Source organism: Heliangelus exortis, chromosome 15 (assembly GCF_036169615.1).
Source record: "Heliangelus exortis chromosome 15, bHelExo1.hap1, whole genome shotgun sequence".
Classification (NCBI taxonomy): Eukaryota; Metazoa; Chordata; class Aves; order Apodiformes; family Trochilidae; genus Heliangelus; species Heliangelus exortis.
In genome coordinates this window covers 6,980,111-6,999,230 of record NC_092436.1, presented here as the reverse complement: position 1 = coordinate 6,999,230, position 19,120 = coordinate 6,980,111, and the positions used below count along the sequence as shown (strand labels likewise).

The following is a 19,120-nucleotide window of genomic DNA, read 5'->3' as shown; positions in this document are numbered from 1 at the left end:
AGTCTAAATCATTTATTTACCAGTGCTGAATTTTGCCTTTAGTTAAACGTAGCATTCAGGTAGGAGATGGCTCCCTACTTCTGGTATATTTTTAGAGTTGTTTTCAAGATCCAAAGAATATACTGTTCTTTTAAATTCAGTTCATGATGAATAAAAAAGAAAACCGAACAAATACCAGAATTTCAAACTTGTTTAAACAAAGACTTGGATTTTGTAGGGAAGTTCTTAGACAAACTTCTTGGGAACCATGTTTCTCAATAGAATGTATAGTTCACTCCTTCCAAAAAAGAGGTGGTATGTTCCTTCCTTTTTGTTTTATGTTACATTGTTCCAGTAGCATGTTCCAGAGATCATCAAATGATCCTTATTGATCTGTGCAATTGAGAACCTGCATTTGCCATTAAAATACAATTTAAAATACAATTTAAAGATAGCACTTGACAAACAGATCTGTAAGACAATTTGCTAAAGTCAATGTAGTATCATGGACCAGAAACAAGGAGAAACAAAAGCTGTAGTTAATCCCTGTATATCTGTGTATAGATCTGTCTCTGTGTGATGGGCTTGCCAAAGACACAATGCAGTATAAAATGAAATATTTGTTGTGCAAAAGTCTAGTGAAGCTGCTTCATTTCTTGGCAGAGTGACTGAGTTCCAAGGAAGTTCTGTGGTTGAACAAGAAAGATGAAACAAGTCTGTGATGTCCTGAAAAAGCATCACTGCTGCCAAGGGGGATTTCAAATCTATTTGTAGACCAGGACCAATACTCCAGCCAAATTTCCAAATTCATGCAATGTACATACATAAAAAAAAATCAGAGTCTGCTGTGAGTTTTCTAAAATTGTGTTCTTTGTAAACAGCAGCTATTCAGATATTTCCAGACCTGTTTAGGTGCTTAAACCTCTAAAATACAGGATCACTTTTGCATGCATATAACTTCCCTCATGCTTGAGAATTTGCTAGTTTTAAAAATATATATATTTACAGTTAGATAAAAATACACCACTTTTCAAGGACTGAGTTGGCTGCAGAGCTAGAACGTGTGAAGAAAAATCTTAGAACTCTACATGTAAACTAAAGAGCCTTTTTTTCAAGACAGAAAGTCTGCATTCGTAATAGAGAATAATTTAATATAACTGTCTTAAGTACCTTAAAACCACTGTAAGTTTATCCCTTAAGACAAGGAGACAAAACCTGATGAATTTTTTAGGTATCCCAAATCTTCTCTGGCTAATGGCTATTATAAGGCCTGCTACCATGGAGCCTCTGACACTTTTCCAGCCATATAAAAAAAAATCTGAAATATTTTACATGTTTCATGATTTAAGTTTGATCTGCTGTGTACACTAAATACTCCTCAGTGCTGAGCAAATTAAGATTACAACTGCAGACTCACTGAGGTCTTTTTTTTCCTTCTTTTATTCACTTTTGTTCTTCCCTTGCTACTTTCTGCAAACTGCTCTATTTCAGCTCTGAAAAAATGTTATTTTAGGGGCTGGGTTGGAGTTTTTCTTGGGGGATTTACCCAGATTATTCAGTTCACGCTTTTATTACTGCAAACTGGAAACCTCCCCACCCGCACATCCTGCCCTGATACCAACACTAATGTCCTGAAGGTGGTAGACAATTTTATAAAGTTAAATATAGTTTTTGCTTGTTTAAAAAAAAGTAGGCCAGAAGGCTGCAACTGTATCTTCACTCTCAAAAAAAAAATACCTGTATACTAATAGCATGAGTAATATTTGGGCCAGGTTTACTGCCTGAGTGCCTGCTCTTCCTTTTCATCAGCTGTTCAATACAATTATTATCATTCAGCTTCCAGGCTTCCAGAATTCAACTCATTTTGCTACTTAGTTTTTGTAAAGTGTGAGAAACTTTGGTTACTCAGCTGTCTTGCTTCTTTGGCAGCTCATTCTCACCCCAAAAAGCATCTCTCCAGTAGACTCAAAGAACAAGGCAGAAAGCTGAAGAGAAAGAGAAGAATTAGCTTGGACTTTCTGAGCCAAATGCATCCAGGTACATACAGCTGTACCTTTGAACAGGCACACACTGCTCCCAGTGACCAAACGAGCTCCTCTTGTAGAACCAGAGCAAGATCCTCCTGTGAACTGGTTGGGAGCCTTGGGAAAGCAGATGCCTTGTTCTGAGCAACTGCTAGGAGCATGTAGTGAATTATCTGTCATCTGAACCCCTGAAACGAATCACTCTCAGGCTCACTGATGCTGGAAGTATCACAGAGAACACACTGGTGAACTTGCACAGGGTTGGGATAGACTCTGCCATGATGAAGGTAAAAATAATCCATTGCTCAGCTGTTCAGCTTACACCCAAACTGGGAATTCATTCCAGCTCCCTTTATTAGTGGCTGCCTGTGGTGGTTCCTGTCCATTACTGTTTTCTCCTGAAAAAAAAGGCATGACTTACATTGCTGGCCAAACTGAAGCGCTGCAAATTCTGCAGTTTATTCTGGAAATATGACATGTTTGCAGTTACCTAGGTTGCTGATGGTTGGGTAGGGATTACTTCTTCATGCCGTGCAGATAGGTTTTTTTGAGGCATGCTCATTTACAAGTTAGAATAGGAAGTTATCAAAGGTGCATGTCCAAGTAAAGACCTCAAATTAATGCCTGGCTTAATAATCAGGTAGGGGCATTGCTTCCAGACACAACATTATGGCTATAAGCATAGTAAAGAGTGCTGGCTGATTCTATCAGAATGTGCCCTTTGAGCCATGTCAATTTATTAACCAGCAGTGAAATATCTGTTTCCTTGCCAAACAACCATGCAAGGTCCATTTGAGATTTGAAGCTGTTTGAATCTCTTAATGGCCTGTATAGCAAGACACAGATTGAGTGTCACGTGTACTGGAGATTGGCATGCCCCAATTTTTATGTGACAGGAACATTAAACTTCATTCTGACATTAGTAAGTGCACCAAAAGGCTGCAGCTGATATTTTAGTCTGAGGAGTCAGGAAGAAAAGGCAGCACATCACTTATGCTGCAAATTCATTAATTCCCAAAGCCACAGCAGGAGACAGGGAGATGAGAATTAACCTCAGCAGATGGAGACATAAAGCTCGCTTAAGTCCCCTTCACACCAAACAGGCTCTTTTTTTCATACCCTCCTCCCCAGCATATCCTGCAACAAAGTCTATAATCACCAAAAAAGAAAATTCCTGGGCTTGCTGCTTAACTAGGTTGTAACACTCAGCCTAAGCCCAATGAGACTGATTTTAGAGTTTGATTTTAGGGTTATTTTTCAGTCAACATGGGGAAAAAAACACACACTTTTGTTTACTATTTAGAGTACAGTAGCAACAAAAACTGGAAGAAACACATTCTAGCACAGCGGAGAGCAGAGCTGTTCTAAGACCACACATGAAAATGGGGTTTGTATTTACTGTGCTTGTACAATGCTTGGATTCAAACTGTGCTAAAATAACACTACAGTGGCACACACTGTACACACTGCTGCTGTACTAACAGAACTGGAATGCCTGATAATGAGCCATGCCAATTTGCCTTAAATCAATTATGAAGGAAAACAAGATAAACTTAACTAAAGCAGTAAATTGAGATGTGTTTTGAGGTGAAGAATATGATTGTACTGAATCGCCATTTGCTGGTGTCCAGGTTCATCCCCACAATCTGGAGATGCTGTAGGAATTGTACTGTATTATCTGTGGTAGCTTGTACTGACATCATCATTTCAGAAAAGAGCTGAAATGCAGCAAAAAGCAAATTGTAGAGTACTGTGCATGATCATTGTATAGTACTGTGCATCATCATTCTTTATTTCTCATTTGGAAACACTGTAGAGAAAAATATGCTGGAATCCATGGGTCTTCTGAGAATCAGCCATGCTACCAAGAACAAGACTGAAACCCTTTTTTCTTCTTTCACTACTTGACATTATATTGCCTCTGTCTTGGCCACTACATACAGAGTGGGAAAATGACTCAAGAAGACCACAGAGATCATGTTAAAAATAAGTGCTTGGTGCCCCACTGTCTACTACTTCTTGATTTAACATCCTTACTGTGCAGTTCACTGAGTGCAAGGCAGTAGAGAATGAAGCTCAGCTGCTGTTAAAATATTGTGAAACCAAGGTTTGGAAAGTCCAATAAAACCAAAGTGTCAGTACCTCTTCCCAAATGCTTATTCTTGTGCGTCTCTGAAGGCAATGCTTTTTATTCCTGTTCACAGAATGGTTTGGGTTGGAAGGGGCCTTAAAAATCACCTTCTTCCATCCCCCTGCCATGGGCAGGGACAGTTCCCTCTAGAATCAGCTGCTCAAAGTCCCATCCAATCTGGCCTTCTATCACTATATGGCCTTTTAAAAAGTAATTTTAATATTTTAGAATTTACATTTTAAAAGTAATTTAAAATCCTTTTAATTCTCAGCTGACAAGATCACCAGCTGATAAAAGAAGCAACATGGTCAAGTATCTTGATTTTAGGAATTAATATTAAAGGTCCTTTAAACATTCCTGCTGATCCCAACAGATGTTGTGGGTTGATCTGGGGAGCCTGAATAGATGTTTCATGTCAAAGAGCAAGCCTTGGCATGGGAGACTACCAGAGTCCCAGTTCAGTGCCTACACCCAAATCCCTCTTTCACTCTATGGAGATCATAAGTTCCATACTCATGGTAGGACTGTGTTTCAAAGGGTTGGTTAGCCCAGGTCCATTACTGAAATGCTAAGAACTGCACACAACATGTGCAAACCACCTTACCCTGTTGTGTTCCTGTTGCAGTGTGCTGCCCATCACAGCTGCCAGCCAGGATATTTCTGCACAAAGAATAAGAGCTTTCTGTACCCAACCTCCTGGGTCTGAGCAATCCATTCACAATAGTGATGTTCCAGTCCATATGGATGTGTTTGTGAAAAGAACACTAGATGAATTCACATCTTCGGGCACCAGAAAATCCTTAATATAAAGACCTTTGTCTCACTCTTTAAATAGAAGTATTGGCATCAAGGTCAGAAAATGTGAAGGTATCACTTCAGATATCAGATGGCATGAGATCTGGCAGTCTAGAAACTATTGACAAATACAGATTGAGCCCAGACCAATTTACTGTCAGTTTTCCCTAAAATTGTAAGTCGTTACCAAATGGCAAGAATACCCTCCTTTGGAAAATATGCATAAATTGAGGCCTAATTACTTAAAAAATATATAATTGAGCCTATATTTGAAAACAAGATATAGGCCATATCTATATATACATATATGTGGATAAATACTAAATCAAAATGACACACTCATTACATCAGCCTATGTGAATACAGAGGAAAAGAAGAACCTTTAACTCAGACTAAGTAAGGTAATGAAGGGATCTAAGACTAAGAAACAACTTAGTAACTAACAGGAACACCACATAAAGTATAAATACTGCACGGCACTGTTACAGAATAAGGGTCTTGAACTTTATATTGGGAGAGATTTCTTCAGCAAAGTGACAGACACTTGGCTACATCATCTGAGAACAAAAGTCTCAAAGGGGGTAATTTCCTCCCCAAAATACACTTTGCTTACAAATGAAAATATATCAGCTTATTTTGCAGCTAGGGTTGCACTTATTGCCAGTTGCAGAGTGTTGTTTGGTTTGGAATATTTAAGTATATATATTCATATATTCAGGAAGATGTGAGCTGTAATTTTTTGCTGGTTTTCTAGGTAAAGGAACTTAACTATTCTGGACTTTCTTTTCAACGTTTTATAAATAACTAACAGGATCCAAAGCAATTATCATTCGATCAAAACGGTTTCTTCGGTGATATGAGCAACCTCGAAAAGTAACTGTAAAATGTGCAGAGTTGGAGTCCCCGTCAAGCAAAGGCCCCTGCTGCCACCTGCTGAGGAAGAGAGAAAACGAGACACAAATGCACAAATCTTTTGGTCATTTCAGGGAGAAACCTTGGCAGAGGTGACGCCAGCAAACCCAGCTCCCCACTACAAAATGGGGAAAAAAAAAAAAGCCACAGATTTTCCTTCAACTCCTCCCAAAACAGAAAGAAAACCAAAAGAACCCAGCTGCTCGTTACAGCCTTTATTTGGTCAAGTTTGCTGCGTTCAGCTGAAGGAACGATGCAAACGCTTTCCACTTGTAACGCCTCCCTTCCCTGACCGCGGCACCGCCCCGCTCGGCACCGCCCCGCTCGGTACCGCCCCGCTCGGCACCGCCCCGCTCGGTACCGCCCCGCTCGGTACCGCCCCGCTCGGCACCGCCTCCCCAGCGATCCCCGCAGTCAGTGGAGCAAAATTCTGACCGGCGTTCGGGAAGCCCAATCAGGAGCTGTGGGCCCGAGGCCGGAGCCCCAACGGAGGGGAAGGGAAGAGAAGCGAAGCTGCCTCTGGCCGGAAGCGGGGCGGCAGCGGTAGCGCGGAGGGAGCTCGGCGGGCAGGTAAGGGCTGACGGTGTCCCGTGGTCCCAGGCTTCCAGCGGGGCTGTCCCCTTTCCCGGGTCTCGCTGCAGTGTGCCCTCGGTTCTTTTGTCTTCAGCAGTGGCCTGGCGAGCCTTCTGGCCTTTCTGGAGTTCAGCCTGGTCCTGCCGGGCCTGGTTCGGAGCAGGCCCCCGGCGCCGCTTAGCTGCGCGGTCTCCGCTCCGGCGGGACGTGGGGTTCATGGGCCCGGCCTCGGGCATGGGAGGGGTTTCTGCAGTCTCCCTGTGGCTGCTCTCTTTACAGCTTGGTCCTTCATGGTCTGAGAAGTGAGTGCTTAATGGGATTCTAGTGAAGCTACTCCTGCTAAAGTCATAGCCTAGTGAAAAGCTAGCGCGGATTTATTCAGAAGTTTCCTGTATTCTACACATCGAGATGACTTTCTTCTGGCTCGTTTTCATAGAGCCAGCTCTTTAATATTACCTTTCTTTTTACTGATATGATGAAGTTGTCACACAAATTGTTTAACATCTATTTCTTGGGACGTTCCCTAGGTATTTTCATCTGGCAAGAATGGGTGAGCCTCAGCAAGTGAGTGCCCTTCCTCCACCTCCAATGCAATATATAAAAGAATATACTGATGAAAATATTCGTAAAGGCCTGGCACCAAAGCCACCTCCCCCCGTGAAAGACAGCTACATGATGTTTGGTAATCAGTTTCAGTGTGATGATCTGATCATTCGACCCTTGGAGAGCCAGGGTATTGAACGGTTACATCCTATGCAGTTTGATCACAAGAAGGAATTAAGAAAACTGAATATGTCTATCCTGGTCAACTTTTTGGACCTCTTGGATATTTTGATAAGGAGTCCAGGCAGTATAAAGCGAGAGGAGAAACTGGAAGACTTGAAACTGCTTTTTGTTCATGTCCATCATCTTATAAATGAGTATCGCCCTCACCAAGCTAGGGAGACTCTGAGGGTCATGATGGAGGTGCAGAAACGTCAGCGTTTGGAAACAGCAGAACGATTTCAGAAGCACTTGGAGCGAGTTGTGGAGATGATTCAGAACTGCTTGGCATCCTTGCCTGATGATCTGCCTCATTCAGAAGGGGGATTGAGAGTGAAAGTGGAAGCAATGGATACTGATGATGGTAGCAACTGTATAGGGCAGAGTGAAAAGCAGAGAGAGCGTTCCAGTGGCAACAGAGATCAGGTCTTAGACAAAGATGCAGCTATGTGTAGCATTATTGATGAAATGACATGAAGAAAAACTTTTTTTTTTTTTTTTTTTGTTAGCTCACCACAATGAGAGGCTGGATGTATGTTGTGTTTTGTTTTCTTGTTATACAAGCAGACAAAGCAATTTTTATATAGCTGTTGGAAGTTGCGAATGGCTGGGCAGATGAAAATGTTTAACATGTTGTGAGTTCTGTGTTTATTGATAGAAATAAAAGTGTGCTTTTTGTCAAATGTGCAATGTGAGGTGGTAGCCACAGATTAAACGTAGTTTTTTCTGTTGTATTTTCCTCTGTCACTTTTGCATTTTTCAGTATGATTTTTTTTAAAAAAGTGTTACACAGTGGAAGAAAGGAAGGGATTTGACTAGAAGGAATTGTGGTTGACAGTTCCTCCATTTCAAGTAGGTGCTAGTAGCATTTCAGTGTATCCTTTCAAGAATGTGTAATTCAATATTAAAATTAAAATTTGTGTCAAGTCTGCAAAATTCATTCCTTTCTGGTTTTGTAATACTATTAACTCACAAAATGAGCATAAGCATTCCTTTATTACAAGGAATGTGGATGTAATGTGTTGTAATTTGCCTTACAGAGACACTGTCAGGTATCTCAACTGCTAAATGAATTAAAATTGATTTGATTTGATTTTAATTTTCTTGGATGTAAGTCATAAGCAGTCTTGAGCTTATAAAAATGCCACTTATTTTTTAACACATAGATGCTTAGACTAACTTCCATTTCCTGCATAGTTAATATATCTGCATGAAGTGAATAATTTTGCAGTGCAGATATTTTGTATTTGCCTTTTAGGTGGGCTTTGTGCACAGCTGAACCATTTTCTCAAGAAGGGTCTCAATGGACAATTAACCATTATGCCAATTGAGAACTTTTATCTTTGAGAGATTCTCCAAGTACTCCATCAAGTAGAGGCCATTATAAAGAACGTTTAAAGAACATTTGTATTGGATCAGCCCCCATAGCAATAGCAAAAGAGGAATTTTGCAGTGAACTGGCTTCTTTACCCTGCCCCTCCTGTTGAAGAAATCTTATTTCCATCTTTTTGCCATGTAATACCACAATATGTATTTTTTCTGAACTATGTAGAGCAGCTAGAAGCCAGGTAAATTTCATGGGTGAGGGAACTGGTACAAACTGTTTTTTGTTGTGGTTTAATAGTCTATGTCTGTTTCATTTGATAGTTCTGGTGTTCTGTGGTTAAATAGATAAAATCCCTTAGCTGTTGGGTGGTAGGGGTGAGTTCAGTACAAAAAATAAATTTAAAAAATTAAATTTAATTAATTATATTTAAAAAATTAACTGAAACAAAGAATGTTTGTTGGCCCTAAATCAAATATGCTTGGTCACAGCTGCAGTTCTGAACAATATGAAAAGACACAATGTCCTCAAGAAGAACGAAGGGACAGTGTAATTTCCACACTACTTCTAAAGTAACTAATATTATGTGTGTTCCTTTATATTGCAAAAGCTCAGATGTAGACAGAATTTTTAAGAGTCAAATGATGGAAGGCTGCAGCTCTGTTAGGCTACAACTGTGTAACAGTGGCAACTTTCCAAAACTACCAAGTTATAACCTATAAAGAAAGTAGCATTTGCCTAAAGATTCTCTGAGTTGCTTCTAAGTACTGGAGCCAGAAACTTTTGATTAAATTCTTGATTAGTTCTTCTAGGAATCTGTAAGTTTGCCAAGTCATTTCTTTTTTTCCACTTTTGGTTACATATCCTGTGCAATCTATAAAAATCTACCTACTATGGCAAAAAAAGTGTGGGATACAGTACGGGGCAATGGTTTACAAATAGTTTTGTCAGCTCAGTGGTGCTGACAACAGTTTTCATTTACTGTAATCAAGCAGATATGGAAAAAAAAATGAGAAGTAGACTTCTGAAGTGCTGTGAAGTATTTTATCCTCTCTTAGTCAAACCATACTCATCAAGACTATGAACTGTGCACACTACCAGCAGCCTGGTAGTGTTAGAGATTAGCAGAATAAACCACAGGAAAAGCAGTCTGGGCTAGACCAAAGGATATTCTGGGCTGTGTCTGGAGATGACGTACTAAGGAGTAAAACCAGAAGTTAATGAAGAAAAGTTTTATTGAATGGGGTGGCCCGAAGGGTGAACAGGAGTGTTGCTGCTCATCCTCAGCCACAATGTCATCTTATTTCTCCATGAACTGGATTCTTCTGCTCTTGTGTACAGGTAACTTAAGTGGGCATAAATGTATGGTTGGAGGTGTATGGTGGTAAAATCCATCACTGTTTCTGAGGAGGGGGAAGAGAGTTATTTTTGTTACAAGGGGAAGAGTTGCCACATGGCACAGGAACTGCAGTTTTATTTTATGAATAGAACTTTATCACAGTGGCTCAATAGTTGCCTTATGGGCTTATTCCTTGGTGAAACAAAATAATGTCTAGGGTATGATGTTTAAAAGAGACTGCCTCTTGGGCTGTCAGCTTGCTTAATTAGTGAATGATCTGAGCAGACTTTAAATAGAGATAATTTGTTAGCTGTTATTTGTTTCAGAGAGACAAATTCAAATATTTACACATGTGATCTCATGTTACTGAATTTGGTAAGAAATGTGTCGTGTTAAGTATATAGCAAACAGTTTTCTTTGAAGTACAAAGAGACAGAACATGTACCTCAGGAGCCCCACTGTGAAACCCTTTAGAAGAAGGTGGTTACAGATGGGTATGTCTGGATGACCAGAGCACAAATTATTTTGGCTGGTAATTAGCATGGTTTTTATTAAAACCCTCCTAAAGGGAATATTCACCAGAATGATCTAAATAGAGAAAAAGAAACCATCTCACTGTGACGAGTGGGCTACTGGCTGCTAGGTCTTGAATAATGTGGCACAGCCTTCTGGAAGTGTGAAAAATTACCTTTAACAGGAACCAAACAAGTTAGAAACTGTGTAACAATGAGGGAAGAAAATAAAACGGGGAAAAGAGAGAGTATAAAATTTATTAGAAAAGCTCTGAAAAATCTCTTCTGATGGGGACAGGTGAAATCTATCCTTACACAAGAAAAAAGGAAATGTTGAGTAGTCATCATTCTGCTAAAAACTTTTTAGTAGCTTTTAATGAAAAGGGAGAAAGAGTTTCCCATAATGTCTTGCTGCTCCCCTGTGTTTGGCTCAGATTAAATCTTAACTAAGGAATAAAAAATAAAAGAATTAGCAGATTGGATTTGGCTAAAGAGAAGCCACAGAGCTCTGCAGGTGCCAATTCTGCTCTCTGTTTACCTCTGCCTGGTAGGAGAGGCTGTATGTAAAAAGTGTGTTTCTTCTTTCTCCGTGTAGAGACACATTCTGAAGAAATCACTGGCCTGATCATTCTCTTTCACTGCATCAGTCCTGGTGGGATTGCAATCTATTAGTGGAAGACCCAATCCAGCAATGTCTGGTGGTGTTTGTGAGAAGGGAGATACTGGGGCATTCAAGTGGCATGAGAAGCTTCTTCTTGGGTACAACCATTCAGCAACTACATTTATCTTTTTGTCCACAGGCCCCACTGTTTTGGGATCCCATGTGAAGGGAGAGGTTGGTCAGAATATCACTGTGCCGTGCTCTTACAGTGTTAAGGTTAAACAAGACATCACATCAATGTGCTGGGGTCGTGGCAGCTGCCCTGTTTCTAAATGTTATCAGACCATTATCTGGACAGATGGCTGGAAGGTGACAGAGCAGCACAACAGCAGGTATATGTTGAAAGGGGACCTGCTGAGGGGTGACGTGTCCCTCACGATCGTGAATGCCCAGGAAGCAGACAGCGGGATTTACTGCTGCCGTGTGGAGATCTGGGGGTGGTTCAATGATCAGACAAGTAATCACGAGGTTGTCATAGAGAAAGGTGAGTGCAGAGGTACTCTCTTGTGTCAGTACTATTGTGGTAAATCTGCTGGTGAGGCTGGATTCAAAGCTTGTGGTAGAAATTGTTTCTGTAATTATCTGCAAGGCTGATCTTCAGAACTTTGCAGATCTGCTCTTTTGATGTTTACATTAAGCTGTGCTTGGCATTTCAGCCCTAGCACACTCACTGCAATTAAAAACAGGATGTAGGGCTGTGTTACGAGTTGCATAGCACTACTGAGTTTTGCTGGAAGCACTACTTGAAGAATATAAGAGAAAGGGCAACTTGGGTACTCAGTTTACCCAAAGTATTATACTTATGCACTTTTATAGAAAACAGTGATTCTTTTCTCTGCTTGTAAAGCCCAGGGGCACAAAACAAGTATAGACAATTTCTTAATCAACTTACTTTGATTTTTAGTTTTTCTCAAGTTTGTAAAACGCATAATAATATATGGAACAAGTGGCTGACAGATGTGCAGCTGGTGCTAGCAAATATTTTTTTATAGAAATATTTTCTCTTTTTTCTCTACATGAGTGCATGCTAAGGTTAATTATAATGTATGCTGGTTTTGTTTTAACATCAGCTAGGATCTCTACTGCAAGTCCTCACACTTACACCTCTGAACAGACCTCAGGTAACTTTTATTTAAGTATTCATCTCAGTAGCATATATAAGCTATAGTGCAAATGGGGATCATAGCAAGAAAACAAAATTACAGATGATAGAAATGTTTTGGATAAAATTTACTAAACGTTACCACAGAACCAGAGATCAGAATTTGTATATGAATTCTGCCTGACATTATATAGAGTCCAACAGAGGGAAAAGGTACATGTGATGATTGAGATCAGATGATTAAGGAGGATTGTAGAAATAGGTGGTAGTTTTGTGATACAGCCCTAAAGGGTTCTATAATATGTCTTGGAGGCTGTCCACATTCTCTGTAGCCTATGCATATATAATAATGTGAAACTATGATTGCAGTGCAACAATGAATGGCTGCTTCTCACTCTGTTTCTCCATTTTGGTCATAAGTTTATGGACTTCTGCTGTCTACCCCCTCATCTGCATCTTTTTAATTCTGAAACAGACAGCTTTATTTTCCAGTAAGAGATCTCATAGTATAATAACCCTCCACCTCAGAGTTTCCAGCTAAGCAACTCTAAATTATTACAACAGTTGCACTTCCTTTTTGAAAGAAGTGAAAGAAGAAGTGAAAACTTTCTCAAACTGTTTCTGTTCTAATGGCAAATAACATAGCTCCCAGTCTTAGAACTCACAGATTTATTAACCCTGTGACATATTCCTGAGTTGTTGGTGGAACAATTTTTTTGTTTTCAAAATAGAAGTTAGTATGTGTATGGTCACAGAGAGGGAGACTGGAAAAGGCAGGTGCCCATGTGCCCCTGATGTAGGAACACTCCAGAATTTCTTGTGAAAGTGAACAGTGAGGTAGATGATCCTGTCCTCAACAAAATAAAGCTTCTGGAATAAAGGTAGAAAGTTGAAACATCAGAGGACCCAGGTGGGCTTGTCATGATGTGAAAATATCTTGTTTTCAGGAGGGTTGTATATCCTCTGGCAACACATTGAGAAACTGAGATAAATTATACAGGAGACATAAATTTGTATCTCTGAATTGCAATATTGCAAACAGCTTTGCTCTGGGAAATTACCTCAGAACATGCTGTAGGTCCTTAGGCAAGCATATCACACCTTGGTCAGTCTGTTTATTATATAGTTGTCTGTTTGAAGCACCACTTACTTTTTCCAACTCAGCACCACTTGCTCTTTCAAGGCTCTGATCCAGCCTTGATCAATTTTCATCAGAAAACCTAAGTTTGTTTTAGGCATCCCTTGCCTCTTCTTGGCTCCAAAACTAGATGCCTACCTTGGTACCTGCTTCCTTCTAGGCCCTCTGAGATAATGGAGAGCTAAGTGTTTCCTGGAGAGAATTCAAAGCTCTGAAAACAGCAGTAGAGGCTCCAATATTCAGAGTTTTGTGCTGCCCTCTGAAGGCATCAACCTCTTTATGATATGCAGACCTGAGACTCCTAACAGATACTTCAGTTCAGTGGTCCCAAACCAGTAGTACAAATTTCTCTCTGTCAAGGAAGAATGGTTTTCTGTACAAGTGATGTATTTGTCTTGCTTTTGCTCAGCTCCTGGGAACACCAGCAAATCAACCTTTACCATCACAAGAACATGGCCATTGATTTCTGCTTCAGAAGCTCCTCACACTGTAAGCATCTCTGTTGTGCATATCTAGACAAACTGGATAGACAGAAGAGGTTAGTGGGTCATTCCTACAGTTCAATTGAACTGTTTTAGATTGGCTGCAAAAGAATTTTTTTTGGTAATCTGTGTTTAGTGCTTTTGAAGGAATGCTTATGTGCTTATTAAAGGGGGGGGAAAACTGCATGCATGAAGTATTTCCTATTAATGTAGAAAGAGCTTTAGCAACATCTGTATTGCTTTTCAGACCTCTGGTCCCTGCTCAAGCACCTCAGATTGCTTGGATGTAACCTCAAACCTGCAGGTATGGCTGGGTATGGGGAAGAGTGGAAATGGGACCAGCACAACAGACCTGCAGTCCCTATGCAGTGGGGTTCAAACAGCAGCTCTGTGCTTGTCCTGCAGCACATACTGCAGGGTGACAGGCAGTAATGTCACCCAGATTTTATCAGGAACAGAAGACAGCCAAGCTGGCCTTTGGGAAGGCCTGCTGTGATGTACAACAAGGCAGTATGTGATGTGGGCATTCATAGTGGTGCATGTGCAGATTGAAAGTCAGGGACCACACTGCACTCCAGCATCTTCTGAGGCCTGAGTTCATAATGAGAGGATAGATATCTAACCAGCTGGCTTCAGGAAGAAGTTTTGCCTGAATAAAGACTAATGCAAGGAGGATGCATATTTACTTATATATTTACTTAAAGCTACTGAATAAACTGACAAAAGGTGTGTGTATGAATATGACACCTGGAGATATTTGAATCATGAAAAATAAATAAAATATTCGCCAAATAGTACTAAACCTGAACAAATGGATTTTGTCGTATCTTCAGGTTCTTTCACTATCTCAAGAAATATAGAGTTTAACAGCATGATTCACACATCTGCTGCAATGGTGCTGCTTGAAACTAGTCCTGTGTCTCAAATTAGACTCCTGCTCTCCAGGTTTACTTTTTCTCCAAGGTTGCATAATACACAAATGCCCTTTGGATACAGTATAGGCTTTTTGCTCTTACTGCCACTAATACTCATTTATTTTGTCTTTGACAGAACATGTCTGTATCACTTTCCAGTCAGCAGTATTCAGAAAACTGGCTGTACATTGGGAGTGGTTTATGTGGGGGACTTCTAGCCATCCTTATTTTGGCTCTGTTCCTCACTAGAAGTAAGTACTTTTCACAAGTGATTATTCAAGGATGGCTCAGGTATGTCTAATCACAGCTGTAGCAGATGACATGGCTTCTGCTTCAGGAAGGTCTCTGGGTGGCTTTACTCTGTGGTTGCTTGCTCAGCTCTCCCCCTTAGCCCCTAGGGCACAGAAGGGCAAGGTGCCACTGGAGTCTTGGCATTTTATGTCTCAGACCCTTTGGCAACCAGTCTGGTGAGGAGATGCATGATATAAGCCCATCTCCCCTACCCCACTTATTTCTTCCTACTCGTTCTTCAGTTGCCATGTTGTTCCAGTCCTCCCCAATGGAAGGGGCACCAGTTTCACACTGACTGTATCTAATATTTTTCTATGTGCCACCCTTTCTCCATTGAGGTTCTGGTCAGACCAAGCCACTGGATCTCACGAAAAGAATGGGGATTTCCTATAGCAAAAAAATATGGTTGTACTTCCCTTATTTAGTTTCCTAAGCTTTTTTGTTTTGGTTTGGTTTGGTTTTATCTGCTAATTTACTTGCTTGTGATGGTTTAAAGAAAATTGTTTTCTTTCTAATTTTCTTTACTTTCATTCTGGATAATCCTTAGGATCTTTACACAATAAGAAGAAGATGGGTAACCCTGCAAAGTAAGTATTTTGTTTCCACTTCAGCTAATTGGGCAAAATAGGTTGCAGGAGGAAAATGATGTCAGTATGCTTAACCCTTCCACTGTCTACCTTAACTTTCTTTTTTTTTTAATGGGGAACATTGAAAAAAATTCATAAATTTTGCTGCTTCTCATTAAATAGTAGGCAAAAATGTGTATAGCTGTCAGTTCGTTGCTTTAGGGAGCATTAAGACTTCGAAGTGTAGGTTGTGCCATAAGTGGAAAAATGATCCATTATTACTCATGTTTAAATAACTGGTTCTTTATTTTATAATTTTTTCAGTGAGGTGGTTGATTTAACTATCTGCTTTTCTGTGATTTTTGTTGTCTGGTTTTTATTTAACAGCATTTTTTTACTCTTTTGAGCAGTTTCATTGCATTTTGGAGGCCAGAAGGTACAGGGGACCATAGTGCCCTGCCAGATGAGATCCATGCAGAAGAAAACATTTATATAATACACTAAGGACTATATGCATGCTTGCCTTTGTCATCGTTGGGACGTTAAATAGTTTGCAAAATGTTCTGTTGGCTCAGCAGCTAAACATGACTGGACTACTGAAGCATTATTCATAACATTCTAATACAAAAAATAAAAGCTACACTTCTAATTAAAACTTTATCAGCCTGTTCCAGAAACAAAAACCCTGCTGTCTTGAATAGAAACTTCCCGAATCCACTTGACAAACCCTAGGGAACAGTACCATTATATTTATTATCTGGTTCAAATTATCTGGTTCAAATTCTCTGTTCCTTTTCTGAAAAAAAAAAAAAAAAAAAGGAAGTCCCAGACTGGCTATTGAGTCACAAGAGGAAAACCACACACTTTTAAAAAAAGTTTGTCTTCACTGTGTTTTGTATCTGTCAGCTGCAAAGAGTCCATGCCATCAGAGGGCAGAAACTATCTCGTAAGTGCCATGACAAAGATGACACATGGAAAAACTTGGTGGCTTAGTATTTCAAAGCACATTTAGTTAAATTCATAAAAGTCAAGTATAAGCCAGTCCTGGTAATAGATCAGTAAGAAAATGTACTAATTCCTGCCCATCTACAGTTTAACCTGGAGGAACTATTGGTGCTCTATCTGCTCATGTATGTCCTTGGACCTTACAGGATCAGTACATCAATGTGCAGAATGTTCACTGCTTGTTTTCAGAGAACTATGACTAAATGTGTTTCCCTTTGCAAAATATGTAGCTTTTTCTGAGGCTCTCTCCTTGGGCCCGCCCATGCCCTGGGAAGTTCTCAGGATAGGTCTCACTTCCAAGTTTCTAAAACAACTGAACAGAAAATAGCTACTGTGTAAAATTAATTAAATTCTTACTTTTCTTAGCTCATGGAGAAGTCATGGGCATTACACAGATACTTGCTGAAAGCTGACCAAGCCTTTATACCCCTTTAAATAAATAAAAAAAAAAACAACTCATGACTTATGCTGGAGTTGGTTGATGGTTTTTAGCTCATAAATGGGGAGTATCTACAGCCTACTGCCTTTCCTCCATTATTCCTCAGTTAGACATGATTTTGTCCTTTTATTCTCTGAAGCACTGAATTTGGTTTATTTAAAATAAATAAATGGAGGCAGCCCCCTGAGGATGAGCCAGCACTTTATTAATTGTTAAGCAACAGACATAGCCATGTGTCTACGAATTAGACTTTCAATTGTTTTTAAGAACACATTTTTAAACAGAGGCCATGGACTTCCTGAAAGAATACTACAGGCAGGAGAGACTGATCAGTGCCCTGAAGCAACAACAATGAATACCCAAAGCAGACATTGCTGCCATGGGGAAGGTTTACTGCAGATTTTCTGCCATCGAGTTCCTTATCCATAGAGGAGGTTCCTTATTTTTTAAGGTATTGGATAGATATATGGATAGGCATAGAGGAACAGTAATAAAATCAGTAGCTATTTATGTTAACAGCTGAGACACTTGGGGCTACAGTCTGGTTGTGCCTTAAGGGCAACTGGGGTCAGTGGAGCAGTTACCCATCCATCCCCTACCTGGTAGAGATGGGAATCCTTGAGCTAGCTGGGAAGAGAGAGATTTTCCCCAGGAGTCCTAAAAAGCCTGGCTCATGTGAGATCCTGTAGGTGAGCATGCTTGCAAAGGCTCAGGAAGGAAGGAAGTCTTATCCTATTGCATAAGGAAGAAATGGAAAGCAATTTGGGATAGATGACCCTGTCTGTCACCTTAAGTTGACACACCCCAGGTGTGCTTTTTATTTCCATTTACACTGTGTGTTATCTTGGGGCTGGCTGTTGCAGCAAGCCTGAGAGGTTGAAAATATGAAGGTGAATTTGCAGTTGACAGAAAAGATCATCAGTGTGGGAGCATAGATATTAGATGATTCTGAGCCAGGAAAAGTGATGGAGGAAGCAGCTCTGCCATTTTCTTTGTGTCACATCTTGCTTTGTGTAAGAAGGAACCAAAACTATAAAGAACCTGCTGGTTTCAAGACTGTATTTTTGTATTTAACTATTAGTAGCAAATACTGAAGTAAAGTTATTGCCCCCACTGCAGCCTTTGCTTTCCTTCTGTCTGGCTGTGTCACTGCAGTGGGCTGCGGCCCATGACTTCAGCTGGAGGAAGTCTGATCTCTCTGAACTAGATCTCAGATAATATCTTCAGGAATTTCTGCTATCTGCAACTTTTACTAAGTCAATCTCTACTGGAATTGGAGCCAGGCAGATTTGGAGTTTCCAAAATTACTTGATTCTAAGTTCTTTTGATTAAAAATTCTCTTCTCTGCAGTTAACTTGATAAACAGACTCTGCAGAAGTTGTGCAGAGCAAGAACTTCACCTTGGATATGCAGCATAATCCAGACAGATACATGCAGGCAGAAGCTCCCTCTGCTTTTTCATTACTTCCATTCATGTCAGTGGATCTTGATGAAGGCATTTCAAAATAAGCCCCAGAGATGTGCAGGTGGCATTTAGAACCCGTTAACATATAAGAGATTATCCAGCTGCACCCAAACTGGCAGCACATTGAGTGTGATAAGGCTGATGAGCTGCAAACTGGTTTTTTGAGAGCTCTCTGCTTTTCCTTTCCTTCCTGCAGGAAGCCACTAGATAGCAGTAGAGAAGCAGAAAACAAGGGATTAATTTCTGGCTTTTTCCAGCACACCTGGATTTTTGATGGCCTTTTAGAATGCACTCTGCTGCAGTTAGCCCAGTCTTGCTAAAGAAACAAAGCTTAAAAATGTTGTATTCATCATCTTTCTTCAATGGTAACCTGCAACATACTCATCCATTCTGTTTTGGCAAGCTTCATGGAAACTGGTAGCTGGATAAAGACCCAAATTGTGCCCTAGGTCAGATTCAGCCTCTTCCTGTGCTGGCATCAGCTGGGCATCAGCTTGCAGTTGCTGCTTGATAGTAAGTGATGGGAGACAAAGGAGAAACTGGCATAATTTCAGGGCAAAAGTCTCCAGGACTTTGGGCACAGTCTACACTGTGCATACTTGGCATTATACAACCTGCACCTGGCACAATATAGAAAATATTACCAATTACTGATTAATCTGCCTTATATTGTTGACAAAAGGACACTGATGTGTTGTTATCTGAC

General features: G+C 40.3%; 2 protein-coding genes across 7 annotated transcripts; both read left to right on the top strand.

Moving 5' to 3' along the window:
• Nucleotides 1-6,211: 6,211 nt before the first annotated feature.
• On the top strand, nt 6,212-8,275 carry MED7 (mediator complex subunit 7). Its single transcript, XM_071759144.1, has 2 exons — nt 6,212-6,411; nt 6,942-8,275. Exon 2 carries the CDS (start codon nt 6,961-6,963, stop codon nt 7,651-7,653), a length of 693 nt encoding a protein of 230 aa, XP_071615245.1. The 5' UTR covers nt 6,212-6,411; nt 6,942-6,960; the 3' UTR covers nt 7,654-8,275.
• A 1,117-nt stretch (nt 8,276-9,392) lies between these two features.
• On the top strand, nt 9,393-17,393 carry HAVCR2 (hepatitis A virus cellular receptor 2). 6 transcript variants are annotated; one of them, XM_071759138.1, is made up of 8 exons: nt 9,393-9,841; nt 11,152-11,496; nt 12,083-12,133; nt 13,662-13,741; nt 13,982-14,038; nt 14,785-14,899; nt 15,487-15,526; nt 17,234-17,393. In XM_071759138.1, the coding sequence occupies exons 1-8, from the start codon at nt 9,721-9,723 to the stop codon at nt 17,376-17,378; spliced, it is 954 nt and encodes a 317-aa protein (XP_071615239.1). In that variant the 5' UTR covers nt 9,393-9,720; the 3' UTR covers nt 17,379-17,393. The 6 variants fall into 6 exon arrangements, with proteins under 6 accessions (XP_071615239.1, XP_071615241.1, XP_071615242.1 ...); XM_071759139.1 differs by lacking the exon at nt 17,234-17,393 and adding an exon at nt 15,916-16,160 and having other exon boundaries at nt 9,398-9,841; XM_071759140.1 differs by lacking the exon at nt 12,083-12,133.
• Nucleotides 17,394-19,120: the final 1,727 nt, after the last annotated feature.